Source organism: Camelina sativa, chromosome 16 (assembly GCF_000633955.1).
Source record: "Camelina sativa cultivar DH55 chromosome 16, Cs, whole genome shotgun sequence".
Classification (NCBI taxonomy): Eukaryota; Viridiplantae; Streptophyta; class Magnoliopsida; order Brassicales; family Brassicaceae; genus Camelina; species Camelina sativa.
Window position 1 is genome coordinate 23741976 of NC_025700.1, and position 13476 is coordinate 23755451.

At 33.2% G+C, this 13476-nt stretch overlaps 1 protein-coding gene across 1 annotated transcript; it reads left to right on the plus strand.

The window, feature by feature from the left end:
- LOC104752091 (ATPase 5, plasma membrane-type) lies at positions 2665-7918 on the plus strand. The gene is given in 15 exon segments (XM_019238613.1): positions 2665-2802; positions 3037-3156; positions 3278-3514; positions 4068-4955; positions 5039-5143; positions 5257-5401; positions 5487-5651; positions 5654-5988; positions 6103-6135; positions 6221-6302; positions 6382-6542; positions 6619-6792; positions 6888-7070; positions 7154-7335; positions 7587-7918. Coding segments are annotated over 15 exon segments (2970 nt in total). The 5' UTR covers positions 2665-2739; the 3' UTR covers positions 7684-7918.

The window sequence follows — 13476 nt, forward strand, 5'->3', positions numbered from 1 at the left end:
NACTATATCTAAACCTATGTACATATCTACGTATCCCCCCCCCATTAAAATCGAAATTGAGATTGCGAAGAATCGTGTGTTGATCAGTTCCTCTCCACTTCCTATATATGCGCGAGATTTTTTTTCCTTAATAAATTTTGCAATTCACAATTTCTCAACCTGGATTCTCTAAATTTCTTTTCTTCATCTCCTGTCTCTCCACTTTCTGAGTTGTCTAAGACTCATTCAAAGGTAAGTCTTTTTATCTTGATGTTTGGTTTAAAATTTGGAGTTTAGTACTTTAGTTCAGATTGATTGTTAGAAGAATTTGCATTTGTTGGTTTAGTTCATTGATTGATGTATGTAAGAATCTCGATGTGTTAGTTTATTCTTAGAGTTAGAGTATTAGATGCTTTGGGTCTTTGTTTCGAATATTAGAGTTGGCAATGCAAGTTTCTTCTGTTGCATCTGAAAGTGCATTTAGCACTAGTGGTTGAAGTCTATATGGTTAAGTCATAGAGCCACATATGAGCTGTTTAAGTCATTATATGGTTGAAGTCTTGATGTGCACAGAGCAGTGCCTAAAGTGTGAGCTGAACTCAAGTGACAAAACTGTTACAAATGCACAACTTCTTGCTGATATTGAAATGTTTGATAATCTTCAAAGAGGTAATTTCTTTTGTTATATTCTTTTTTGTCAATCTTGAGTATTAACATTCATCTCTCGGATTAACATTCATGTTTTTGTTATTAACTTTCAGAATTTAATGGTGAAGTTAACTATGGTGAAGTTAACTGAAGCTATAATCATCTTCAGATATAAGGTAATTAAGTCCCACAACTTAACTAGGAACTTAATTACCGTTGGATCGAGTATATACCACTATTTAACTAGTAACAATCTGATTCTTCTTTCAAACAGAGAAACGGTGAAGACGTACTAGGAAACGGTGATGACGTCTTTGATGTGGTGAATCTTTCCTTTGATTCTTGATGTTTTTTTTCAATTTTCTCAATACCTACTTCTAGTTCTAGCTTTCATAAGACTTTTAAATTTGATTTTGGATGTTACTACTCTACTACTTGTTTATGTTTTGGATTATCCTTTTGGATTATGTTTTCTCTTGCTTGTATATATAGGAGTATTTTAAATATATATGGGTAATTCGGTTCTCAACAGGTGAAAAATACAAGATCAAATTGAAAAATACTTATACCGAACCGTACCCAGAAAATATTGGGTATATTTCGGTATTCCAAGAAAATATTCGAACTGACCCGAACCCGAAAAATCCAAACCGAACCCAAACCGAAATTTTTATAATACCTATATGATTCTATAAATTATAAACCCGAAATACCCAAAACCCAAATTACCCAAACCGAACCCGAACCGATACCCATAATGTCCAGGACTAACCATTGTTATAGATTTGAGTATGGTTGTGCAAGAATATGATAACATATAACATTCTGGACCGAAAAGTTTAAATTTTACTTAACAACCAAGTTCCTTTGATACATGTTGGAGCACTCCTAATAAGTTGACGGCTTTTGCTTCGGAGTTGGAAGATTTCAGAATTTTGAAATTCTCTATTTGTTATTCCACATTGTAACAATATATGTGATGGTTGCCTTGTAAATTAAAGAACACATGAGCATGAGATTCAACTTTTTCTCCATGTATGTTATTCAACTCAGAAATTGGTTTTTTACTCTTTTTCCTTAAAAATAACAGTCCGTTTCTATTTTAAATAATTTTTGTATAAAGATAAATAATCATATCCATAATACAGAATGAACTCAAACCTTATAAATGAACTGCGGTAATTTATGGCAGGGGTCTGCGGTCTGCCACCAAATTCAGGCTCATGAATTTGAACATCAGCGATGGAAAAGAGACTATAATTTAACATGTTTTGGTCCTGGCTTGAAGATACTATAATAAGCTTTCAAATTGGTTAAAAATATAAAGAAAGAAAACTCGAAAACATATAAGACACTTGAAATTAGTTTCAACATGGCATCCACATACACATATACAAGAGTGTGAACCAAAAAAAAAAAGGTAAATAAATTAAAGAGAAGAAACTGATCAGGGGGAGACGATCATTTCATTGCATTGCACGACCCACGAGCAGCATCCATCGCCTTTTTGGGGTCACATGGCAAAGACAGGCTCGACCTCCCTTTTTGCTCGTGAATTTATTTTCACTCTAATTAATTTCTACCTTGGTCGAACCTAAATTTCCTCATATCATCATTTGATTCATATGCTGATGCATGGAACCAAAAAGGTATGTATTATTAAGAACAAAAATTTAACTTACGTTGAAATTTTTTTAATATTCAACTCTTAGTAGTTCACCTTCTCATAGGGATTTCACTTCCTTGTATAAAAGAATAAGTACATCTTTACATTTTTTTAATATTCAACTCTTAGTAGTTCACCTTCACATTTTTACAAAATTAGAGGAAACACCACGTAGAAATTGGAAATGGAAAAAGAAGTGAACTCGTGAACCGATATATTTACCAAAAGTGCACACATACAGACTACTAACCTTCCTCATAAAAGCCTCATGTCACACTTGACGTTTTAATGCTAATTAATGTTCATACGCTATATATACCTAAGGTTGTCCTATTTCTCCACCTTTCATCTTCTCCATCATAACTATATCCTAAACCTTTTCTTATCTTCTTCTTATTCTTCACTCTCTCTCTCTCTCTCTCTCTCTCTCTATTTCCGGCGTCACAATGGCGGCTGCCGCTGGTAAAGGCAACGAACTCGACCACATCAAGAATGAATCCGTTGATCTGGTACGTAGTTATATTTGTATATTCTTAGTTTTCTATAATCTGTAAGTCTTTTTATCTTTGACCCGACTAATTCTAATATTTCTGTTACGTACGTAGGAGATATATATAGTAACTATTTTGATATGTAATCACTTATATATTGTCCCATAAGGGTTTACATGTGTTTAATTCACTGTAAAATGATTCAAGCTTGAAAAAATGAAGAAGAAATAATAACATAATTGATGGGTCTAGGTTCGAATACCCATGGAGGAAGTGTTCGAGGAGCTGAAATGTACAAAACAAGGTCTTACGACAGATGAAGCTTCCCACCGTCTCGACCTCTTTGGTCCCAACAAACTCGAAGAGAAGAAGGTTTCTTCTTCTTCTACTTCTTAGTATTATTATTCTTGTATTTTTTTTATTATTGCTAGAAACCGTGCATTAATGAAACTCTTTTAAGTTTTAATGTTGTGATTGGATAAAATTAACGCAGGAAAGCAAGTTACTGAAGTTTTTAGGGTTCATGTGGAACCCATTGTCGTGGGTGATGGAGGCGGCAGCACTAATGGCGATCGCTTTGGCAAACGGAGGAGGACGGCCACCGGATTGGCAAGACTTTGTTGGGATAGTGTGTTTGCTATTCATCAACTCAACCATTAGTTTCATTGAGGAAAACAATGCCGGTAATGCTGCAGCCGCTCTCATGGCCGGTCTTGCCCCCAAGACAAAGGTTACCAAATAAAATTATTTCTATTTCTAATAACATTATGTTTAACTCTTTTAAAAATTAAAATGATTTCGTAAAATTGAATACTCGAATGTAGATAAATACAAAATCAATCATTAACATGTGATATTATTAACAATTTTTGAAATATATTTTGTTTCAAAAAATGTAAATGTAACTGCGGATTTTTTGACAAACTTGCATATTTCTGCATAATATTTTGTTTGTAAACAATTTTCTATCTAATTGGCTGTTTTTTAATTTTTTATATAAATTTTCAAACGGTAAAATAAATTTTTTTTTACAATAAAAATATATCACCTATACGACCTTCAACTACACCGTTTACAATATATATATATATATATATATATATATATATATATATTTAAAATAAAACATATTTTTTAAAAATCCGAAATTTAAAACAAAACAGATTTTTAAATCAGAAATTTAAAACCTTTACATATTTACAACTCTAGTCACTGGTGTTTTTAATTAGCTACATTGTGTACACTAATTTGAAATTTCGTATTATGTTGGGTTATGAGTGAAGGTCCTTAGAGATAATCAATGGAGCGAGCAAGAAGCATCGATTCTTGTTCCCGGAGACGTAATCAGCCTCAAGCTCGGCGACATCATCCCCGCCGACGCCCGTTTACTCGACGGCGATCCTCTCAAAATCGATCAATCATCTCTCACCGGCGAATCGATCCCCGTAACCAAAAATCCCGGCGATGAAGTCTTCTCCGGTTCAACTTGCAAACAAGGCGAGATCGAAGCAATCGTCGTCGCAACCGGAGTCCACACGTTCTTCGGCAAAGCAGCTCACCTCGTCGACAGCACAAACCAAATCGGCCATTTCCAGAAAGTTCTCACTTCGATTGGTAACTTCTGTATCTGTTCAATCGCTTTAGGAATCGTCGTTGAGCTTCTCGTGATGTATCCGATTCAACGCCGTGGGTATCGAGACGGAATCGATAACTTGCTCGTTTTGTTGATCGGAGGGATACCTATAGCTATGCCTACTGTGTTGTCTGTTACAATGGCGATTGGATCTCACAGATTGTCTAAGCAAGGAGCTATTACTAAGAGGATGACTGCAATTGAGGAAATGGCTGGTATGGATGTTTTGTGTAGTGATAAGACTGGAACTCTCACGCTTAATAAGCTTACTGTTGATAGGAACTTAGTTGAGGTTTTCGCCAAAGGGGTTGGTAAAGAACATGTTTTCCTATTGGCTGCGAGAGCCTCGAGGATTGAGAATCAAGATGCGATTGATGCTGCTATTGTTGGAATGCTTGCTGATCCTAAAGAGGCTCGTGCTGGTGTTAGAGAGGTTCATTTTTTTCCTTTTAATCCGGTTGATAAGAGAACTGCTTTGACGTATGTAGACTACTCGGATGGAAACTGGTATAGAGCTAGTAAAGGAGCTCCAGAGCAGGTAAGTGAACTGGCGTTTTTCTATGTTTGTCACTGGTTTTGGTGGTTGTGTAAATGTATCTTTGTTTTGAACTTTGTTAACAGATACTAAATCTCTGCGATTGCAAGGAAGATGTGAGGAGGAAAGTTCATGGAGTGATTGATAAGTTTGCTGAACGTGGACTTCGATCTTTGGCTGTTGCAAGACAGGTTTAGTTTCTTTGTTATTATATTATATCCGTGATGGGATAGTATCGAGAAGGTTCTGCATCCTTGTCTCTTTTTTTTTTTCGTTGGGTTTATATTTGTTTATACTGGTTCAGGAAGTTCCTGAGAAGAAAAAAGATGCTTCTGGTGGCCCATGGCAACTTGTAGGTCTTTTACCTCTGTTTGATCCTCCAAGGCATGACAGTGCCGAGACAATCAGGAGGGCTTTAAACCTTGGTGTTAATGTTAAGATGATAACAGGTAATAATCAAACAATTCTTGTACATCCTTGTCTCTCTCCTTTTTATATTGCTTGAAACTAGTTTGTCCTTTTCACTGAAACCAGGAGACCAACTTGCAATTGGGAAAGAAACTGGTCGCAGGCTTGGAATGGGTACGAACATGTATCCCTCTTCTGCGTTGCTCGGACAAGAAAAAGATTCTTCCTTGGGTGCACTTCCTGTGGATGAACTGATAGAGAAGGCTGATGGATTTGCAGGAGTCTTTCCAGGTAGATGGACTTTTATAGAAGGCTATATTTTTTACGACGCGCTCTAGTACTTTTCAAGATTCTTAGTAATGAATTCTCTGGTGCATGGAAAATGGCAGAGCATAAGTATGAGATTGTTAATAGGCTGCAACAAAGGAAGCACATATGCGGTATGACTGGAGATGGTGTGAATGATGCCCCAGCTCTGAAGAAGGCAGATATTGGTATAGCTGTTGCTGATTCTACTGATGCTGCGAGAGGCGCTTCTGATATCGTTCTCACAGAACCCGGATTGAGTGTTATCATTAGTGCAGTGCTCACCAGTAGAGCCATATTCCAAAGAATGAAAAACTACACTGTGAGTTTAAACTTCTTCTCATTCAAGTTTTCGTCAATTCACAGACTCAGTAACTCCAATCTTTTTTTTCTTTTTTGGACAAAACTCCAATCTTAATATTATATTTCTGTGTAGATTTATGCGGTTTCAATCACAATACGTATTGTGGTAAGTGTTGTTAGTATATCTCACGAGGTTTTATTCGATTCAAATGATTCCATGTTCTAATACAAAGTTATCGCAATGTCTGCAGTTTGGCTTCATGTTCATTGCTCTCATATGGCAGTTCGATTTCTCGCCTTTCATGGTCCTGATCATAGCAATCTTAAACGATGGTGAAGTCACATTATAGAGTATTGAGTAAATGTAATAGTGAAAAGTCGATCAAACTAACAAAACCGTTGCTATTTATAGGAACAATCATGACAATATCGAAGGACAGAGTGAAGCCATCTCCACAGCCAGATAGTTGGAAACTAAGAGAAATCTTCTCGACAGGTGTTGTTCTTGGAGGCTACCAGGCCTTCATGACTGTCGTTTTCTTCTGGGTGATGAAAGATACTAATATTTTCTCGGTAAATACTCTTATTTTCAGTTGCTTCTCAAGGCCAGTTCAAAAAGCTAAAGCTAAATCTTATGGGGTGTATGTAGAACATGTTAGGTGTTAGACCATTAAGCCAACGTCCTGAACAAATGATGGCTGCCCTGTATCTACAAGTTAGCATCATAAGTCAGGCTCTCATCTTCGTCACCAGATCCCGTAGCTGGTCCTTCGTTGAACGCCCTGGTCTTCTCTTACTTGGTGCATTTGTCATAGCTCAACTGGTATGCACACATTTTAACATATAACACTTGCTTCTCCTTCTAAAAAAATTCATGAAAACAGTTGAAGAAGTTAATACCTGTCTAAACAATCTCAGGTGGCGACATTTATAGCAGTTTATGCAGACTGGAGTTTTGCCCGGATAGAAGGAGCCGGTTGGGGATGGGCTGGAGTGATCTGGCTATATAGTCTCATAACTTACATCCCTCTTGACTTACTCAAGTTTGGAATCCGCTACGTTTTGAGTGGCAAAGCTTGGTTAAACCTTCTTGAAAACAAGGTCTCGATACAAATACCGAAAGTCCCAGAGTAACCTATGAATCTTGTTACTTATTATTTTTTTCTATGTACAAAACAAAACAGACTGCCTTCACGACGAAGAAAGACTATGGGAAAGAAGAAAGAGAAGCTCAATGGGCTGCAGCTCAAAGAACCCTCCATGGCCTTCAACCAGCAGAGACGAACAACATCTTTAACGAAAAGAATAGTTACAGTGAGCTCTCTCAGATTGCTGAACAGGCCAAACGGCGAGCTGAGGTTGTCAGGTAAAGAAACTAATTTATACTTTTCACACAATCACACCATCAATTCACAGCTCGAATAACGACATGTGTACATGAGCTCAACCAGATTATCGCCTTTCTTAACTCGCCGTTTAAACCATTAGTTATCTCTTCTCCGACTTCATACCATTAACCGATATTGTCAAAACTTGATCTTACTCGAAAATCGATTTTCTTTTTTCGGTTGTTCCACAAATTTTTTGCTAAATGATGGGGTTTGATGATCTCTGCAGGCTGAGAGAGATAAATTCATTAAAAGGGCATGTAGAGTCAGTGGTGAAGCTCAAAGGACTTGACATTGACACGATTCAGCAACATTACACAGTTTAAGCTAAATTGTGAAACCAAACTATTATTATTAGTTTCAGAAAAAGAAAAAAGAAAAAAACAAAATTGCATGTGTAGGTAGAATCTTTCCTCCTTTTGTCTTATAACTGTCCGAAGATCATAAAAGAGACCTTAGTTCTTTACAATGCTTTTTTGTTGTTGACTTTGTAAGTGTGACTGCTTATTGTCTTTGTTATAAATATGTAATCTTTTTCCACTTAGCACGTAAATTTGGTAATTTTTGCTGTACCATTATTGAAAATGAAGTGAAATATGTAAAATTACATGACCTGTTCTCATTGTATTTTAGAACCAACTCTAAAATGATACTGTTTCTGAAACAGAGGGAGTAAAATTTTGACTCATCAAGACATTAAATTTGTGATTTTTTAATTTTTTATCAACTTTTGAAACAATTCAATGTCAAACCTAATTTGATATATATTGATAAATGAATGATACATTATTAGAATAATATTAATTAGTGAATAGAATTTAAAAAATAGTTAAATAATAACTTCATGTGGATTATTTATTTTAAAATGAATACAAGTATAAAAGTAAAATAGGAAAATGTGCTACATATCCAAAAAATAATTACATATATATCTTATTATATAAAGTATGGTTTCAAAAGTTACTAACTCACCAGATCCTCACACGTGTCAATTTTAAAAATTACTAACTTATAAGATCATGACAAATGTCAATTTTACACAAATTTCTATTAAAAAAAAGAACTCTAAAAAAATCAAGGATTAAAAAAATTAGCTATTAACATGATCATGACACGTGTCACGTATACTGATGAGATGTTGAAACGCGTCAAAAAATAACATTAAATCTAAATCTACATAAAATTTACATGTTTATATCTTTAAAATTTTCTAAATCAAAAAGGAAAATTAACAAAACTAATCTATTTTCTATTGTACGCTAATTATATTATACATTTTTCTCAATTTGATTTTGACATGTATAAACAAAAATAATAATTCATTAAGCATTAAACATGTATATTATTATTAATCAATAATTAGTGAATAACAAATTTAAAAAGAATAGCATAAGTTATGTCAAAAGAATTCTTATTTTTGAAACGTAATAGGACAGCTAATTAAGAAAATAACATTATATTTACATAAAAATTATGTTTGTGAAGTAATCTTACTGTAGTGGTCATTGGTAACTCCAATTGTATAAGGCATCATAACACGAGGGATCGAGTCCTGCTATCTATGAATGTAGGGATTTGGCTAATGAACCGGCCTGTTATGGCTCAAATGTTGACCAAAAAAAATATTATTTGTTTATATCAAAAGCATTGATCTTTGATTTTTATTTCCAATATAATTTTGCTAATCTATTATGTGGTCTTTGATTCGTGAGGGTTCTTCAATGGAAGCTATCAGATGCAATGAAATAGAATCGAAGTATATAAATCCCGCTAATTTAATCGATGATGGAGACACTGATGGAAGTTCCAAAAGTGATTTTACATTTAGTAGCATTATAAGTTTGGAAGATTAGTCAGTGATTGATTTTTCTGGTCAAAATCTAGAGTTTTCTCTTCTGAATAATGTTGATGATTCTGGTACTGAAACAAGAGCTGCTTGATCGAGTAATTGAGAAGCGATTTTCAAATTTGGGAAGTTGGAATGGTAAACCATTTTAAAATTGGTTTCAAACCGGATTTATGTGGTTTTCTATCGGATTTGGTTCGTAAACCGTTTAAACCCAGGTATATGGAGAAATATATGAGAACTTTTGATTCAGGTAGAAATAAGTTTAGAATTTACGATTCGAGAATATTCGAGACGAGGTCATAGTTTTAAGTAGTTTTGGTATAATGCGATACACTTATGAGGAGTAAATAGGTCGCCGATCCTTAACTTGATTATGACATATGTCATGTTTTGGATTTTTTATAAAGTGTCTATTTTTTTTATTTGAATTATCTAAGACTTATATATACTATCGTGAATATAATTTTCAAATTTTTATTTTTATTATGTTATATTAACTTTTTTCTCAGTTTCTCAACTTTTACTAGGTTGGTCATAAATTCATTGTAATAGAGTAGANGCATTGATCTTTGATTTTTATTTCCAATATAATTTTGCTAATCTATTATGTGGTCTTTGATTCGTGAGGGTTCTTCAATGGAAGCTATCAGATGCAATGAAATAGAATCGAAGTATATAAATCCCGCTAATTTAATCGATGATGGAGACACTGATGGAAGTTCCAAAAGTGATTTTACATTTAGTAGCATTATAAGTTTGGAAGATTAGTCAGTGATTGATTTTTCTGGTCAAAATCTAGAGTTTTCTCTTCTGAATAATGTTGATGATTCTGGTACTGAAACAAGAGCTGCTTGATCGAGTAATTGAGAAGCGATTTTCAAATTTGGGAAGTTGGAATGGTAAACCATTTTAAAATTGGTTTCAAACCGGATTTATGTGGTTTTCTATCGGATTTGGTTCGTAAACCGTTTAAACCCAGGTATATGGAGAAATATATGAGAACTTTTGATTCAGGTAGAAATAAGTTTAGAATTTACGATTCGAGAATATTCGAGACGAGGTCATAGTTTTAAGTAGTTTTGGTATAATGCGATACACTTATGAGGAGTAAATAGGTCGCCGATCCTTAACTTGATTATGACATATGTCATGTTTTGGATTTTTTATAAAGTGTCTATTTTTTTTATTTGAATTATCTAAGACTTATATATACTATCGTGAATATAATTTTCAAATTTTTATTTTTATTATGTTATATTAACTTTTTTCTCAGTTTCTCAACTTTTACTAGGTTGGTCATAAATTCATTGTAATAGAGTAGATAACTTTCACCAGTTGTTCATACAAAATATCTTTAGAGTAAAAAAAATTCATGGTTAAAACAATTATGTCACAAAACAATTTTAGTAATTTAAAGAACTATAATTATGCCAAAATGAAAGTAAAAAAATATAAAATTTGTTTAATTTGATCATAATATATTGTATAGATGGTGATAAAGAGCATACTTTAACAATAAAATAATTTTGTAAGATCATAATTTTAATGATAAAAGATAAAGTAAAATTGTACATGCTTACTAATTAGATGTTGCTTTGATGAACTCTTTTCATGTAAAATATTTTGTGAATAAGTTGTGTAACGTTTTAAAAATTTGACAATAATAATACTCATAATGATGAGTATTTGGCAAATGTTTTAGTGGGATATAATTTAGCTTTAAATTATTGTAATAATTGTTATAATATATTAAAAATATATAAATATAAATAAGTGTATGAAGGTAAATACAAATATGATTTTTTTCTAACTAAAATTAGTTATATATTTAATTCAGGAAATAATTTTTTTCTATATTTTTTAAAATTTGTTTAATATTTAGGATTTATTTTTTTAACAAATTTTAAACTTGCACATCGTGCGGACCCTTATCTAGTTTATATATAACTTGAAGATGACAAGTAAATTTGAAAATAAAATTATACATCATGATGTTCATAAGGAGAATAATATATACGCAGTACTAATAGACCACAAAAACAATTAAGAATGAAAACAAATTAGATAATTGAAAAAATAATTATTTTCTCATGCTTCAAAACAAAAATACTTTATATATATATATATATATATATATATATATATCTTACATGTATATATCATGCAAACCAATTGCACTTCTTATAAACATAATCGCATATGCTATGCTACACTAAGACATTATTAGTTGAATACAAAAAAATATAGAATTAATAAAATTATATGAGATTTAAGATATGAGGGTTAGTGAGATGTGTGTCTTGCTTTTCTTTTTTTTTTTGAACTAAGAGATGTGTGTCTTGCTATTTTCAGGAAATTGTAGTTAAAAGCATATTAAAAATTTATTATTTAATTGAGTGGTTAATCCACTAATCTTTATATCAATTCATATGTTATTCTCATACAATACATAAATATTTCTTTCTACATTAAAAAGTAATTTATGTAACAAAAAATTTCATACTTTTTTTTATTGATTTAATACTCTTGGCGTTTATTTTCCGCGTATAAACTTATGAGTATTACTGATGGTCTGTTGCTAGTTTTACCTTTATAACTTCCATTATCATCTACCTTTTTGTAATTCAATATTGCTACATCCAAAATTAATTCTAGAGTTCAAATTATGAGTATCATGAATCAACTGTTTTTCGTATGAACATGGTTTTACAGGCACCATAAGGTACATAACTCTTATAATGTAAATATTTTGAAAAAGAGTTATCGAAAGAGAAAATTTTATTATTTCTTTATTCTTCAAAATATAATATTAATATTATACCATGATAATCATCCAATACATATTTTATATAGTATATTTAGTTATTCATAGTTATTATAATAATTGTTACACTAATGGTAGTTTTCATCAAATAAAATAGAATAATATAATAAAAAAAATTGTATTTCTATATTGAATCAACAATCTATCAAACATAAACTATCCTATCGTTTACAGATGAGTTTTTTCGACACATAAGCTCATAAGTATTTTTATAATTGGTCACTTAGTTGAGTAGTTTCTAATCTTGAGACTTTCATTAATATTTACTAATAAGTCTTGCTATATCACAAATTAAGCCTATTGTTTAAAATCAATATAATCATAAACGAATTAAATTGTTATTTTTTCTATATAAAAAGGAAGATTGGGATTCCATAGAGTCTGGATGGGTCAAAAAAGAAGATTTTCTCATTCGTTTAGGACAGACTACAAAAACGGGTTAGTGAATGACCAACTAGACTGTTATCCAGGGTGGCAAGGAAGTGATGATTAAGTTGGTGGCTACGGCTGTTCCTACTTTTGTCATGTCCTGCTTTCGTCTCCCAAAGACAGTCACTCGCAAGCTTACTAGTGCGATATCTAATTTTTGGTGGAGCTCTTCTGGGAACTCGAACGGTTTACATTGGTTAGCTTGGGACAAGTTCTGTTCTATTAAGATGGATGGGGGTTTGGGTTTTAGGTGTTTAGATGACTGTAATACTGCTTTGCTAGCTAAGAAACTATGATGGTTGATTAAAGTCTTGGAATCCCTCTTTGCTAAAGTATTTAAACTTTTGAATAAGATATCTATCCTTGGATTTTATGGTATATTTGGAAGGCTAGTTATGATAATTTTTTTAGCAATTTGGACTCTAACCCTCTTGCGATTTTGCGTTCAGTGGAGGATGAGTCGAAGGTTTTGTTTTCGGCGCAGGAGGAGGTTTCGACGGGGGATCTTTCTTCAGGCGAATCACGGTCTAGCCTTATGAGAACCAATAATTTGGGGGTGGATAAGTATGTCACAAGTTATTGATGCTTTGTGGATGGGTCTTGGAAAACGACTGACCAATATGTTGGTCGTGGATGGTATTGTATGTCCCCCGTAGGGAACCCCCAACTATGGGAGCAGCCAACCTCCGTTGTAGTCTTTCCTCCCTTCATGTCGAGGTGGAGGCTCTAGTATGGACAATGAGGTATATGATTGGTGCAGATAACCAGAATGTCGTCTTCCTGACCGACTGTGCTGATTTGGTGAAGATGGTGTATTCGCCCTCTGAATGGCCTGTTATTTGGATGAGATTGAAGCTGACAATGATGAGTTTACCACATTCTCTTTGATCTTAATCCCTTGTTTGCAGAGTGGTGAAGCGGATAAGCTGGCACATCGTGTCCGTACAGTTTCGCATTTAGTAACCTATGTAAACTTTTTTCCTTACATTGGCTCGTTTGAGCTGATTTTGTACTTAG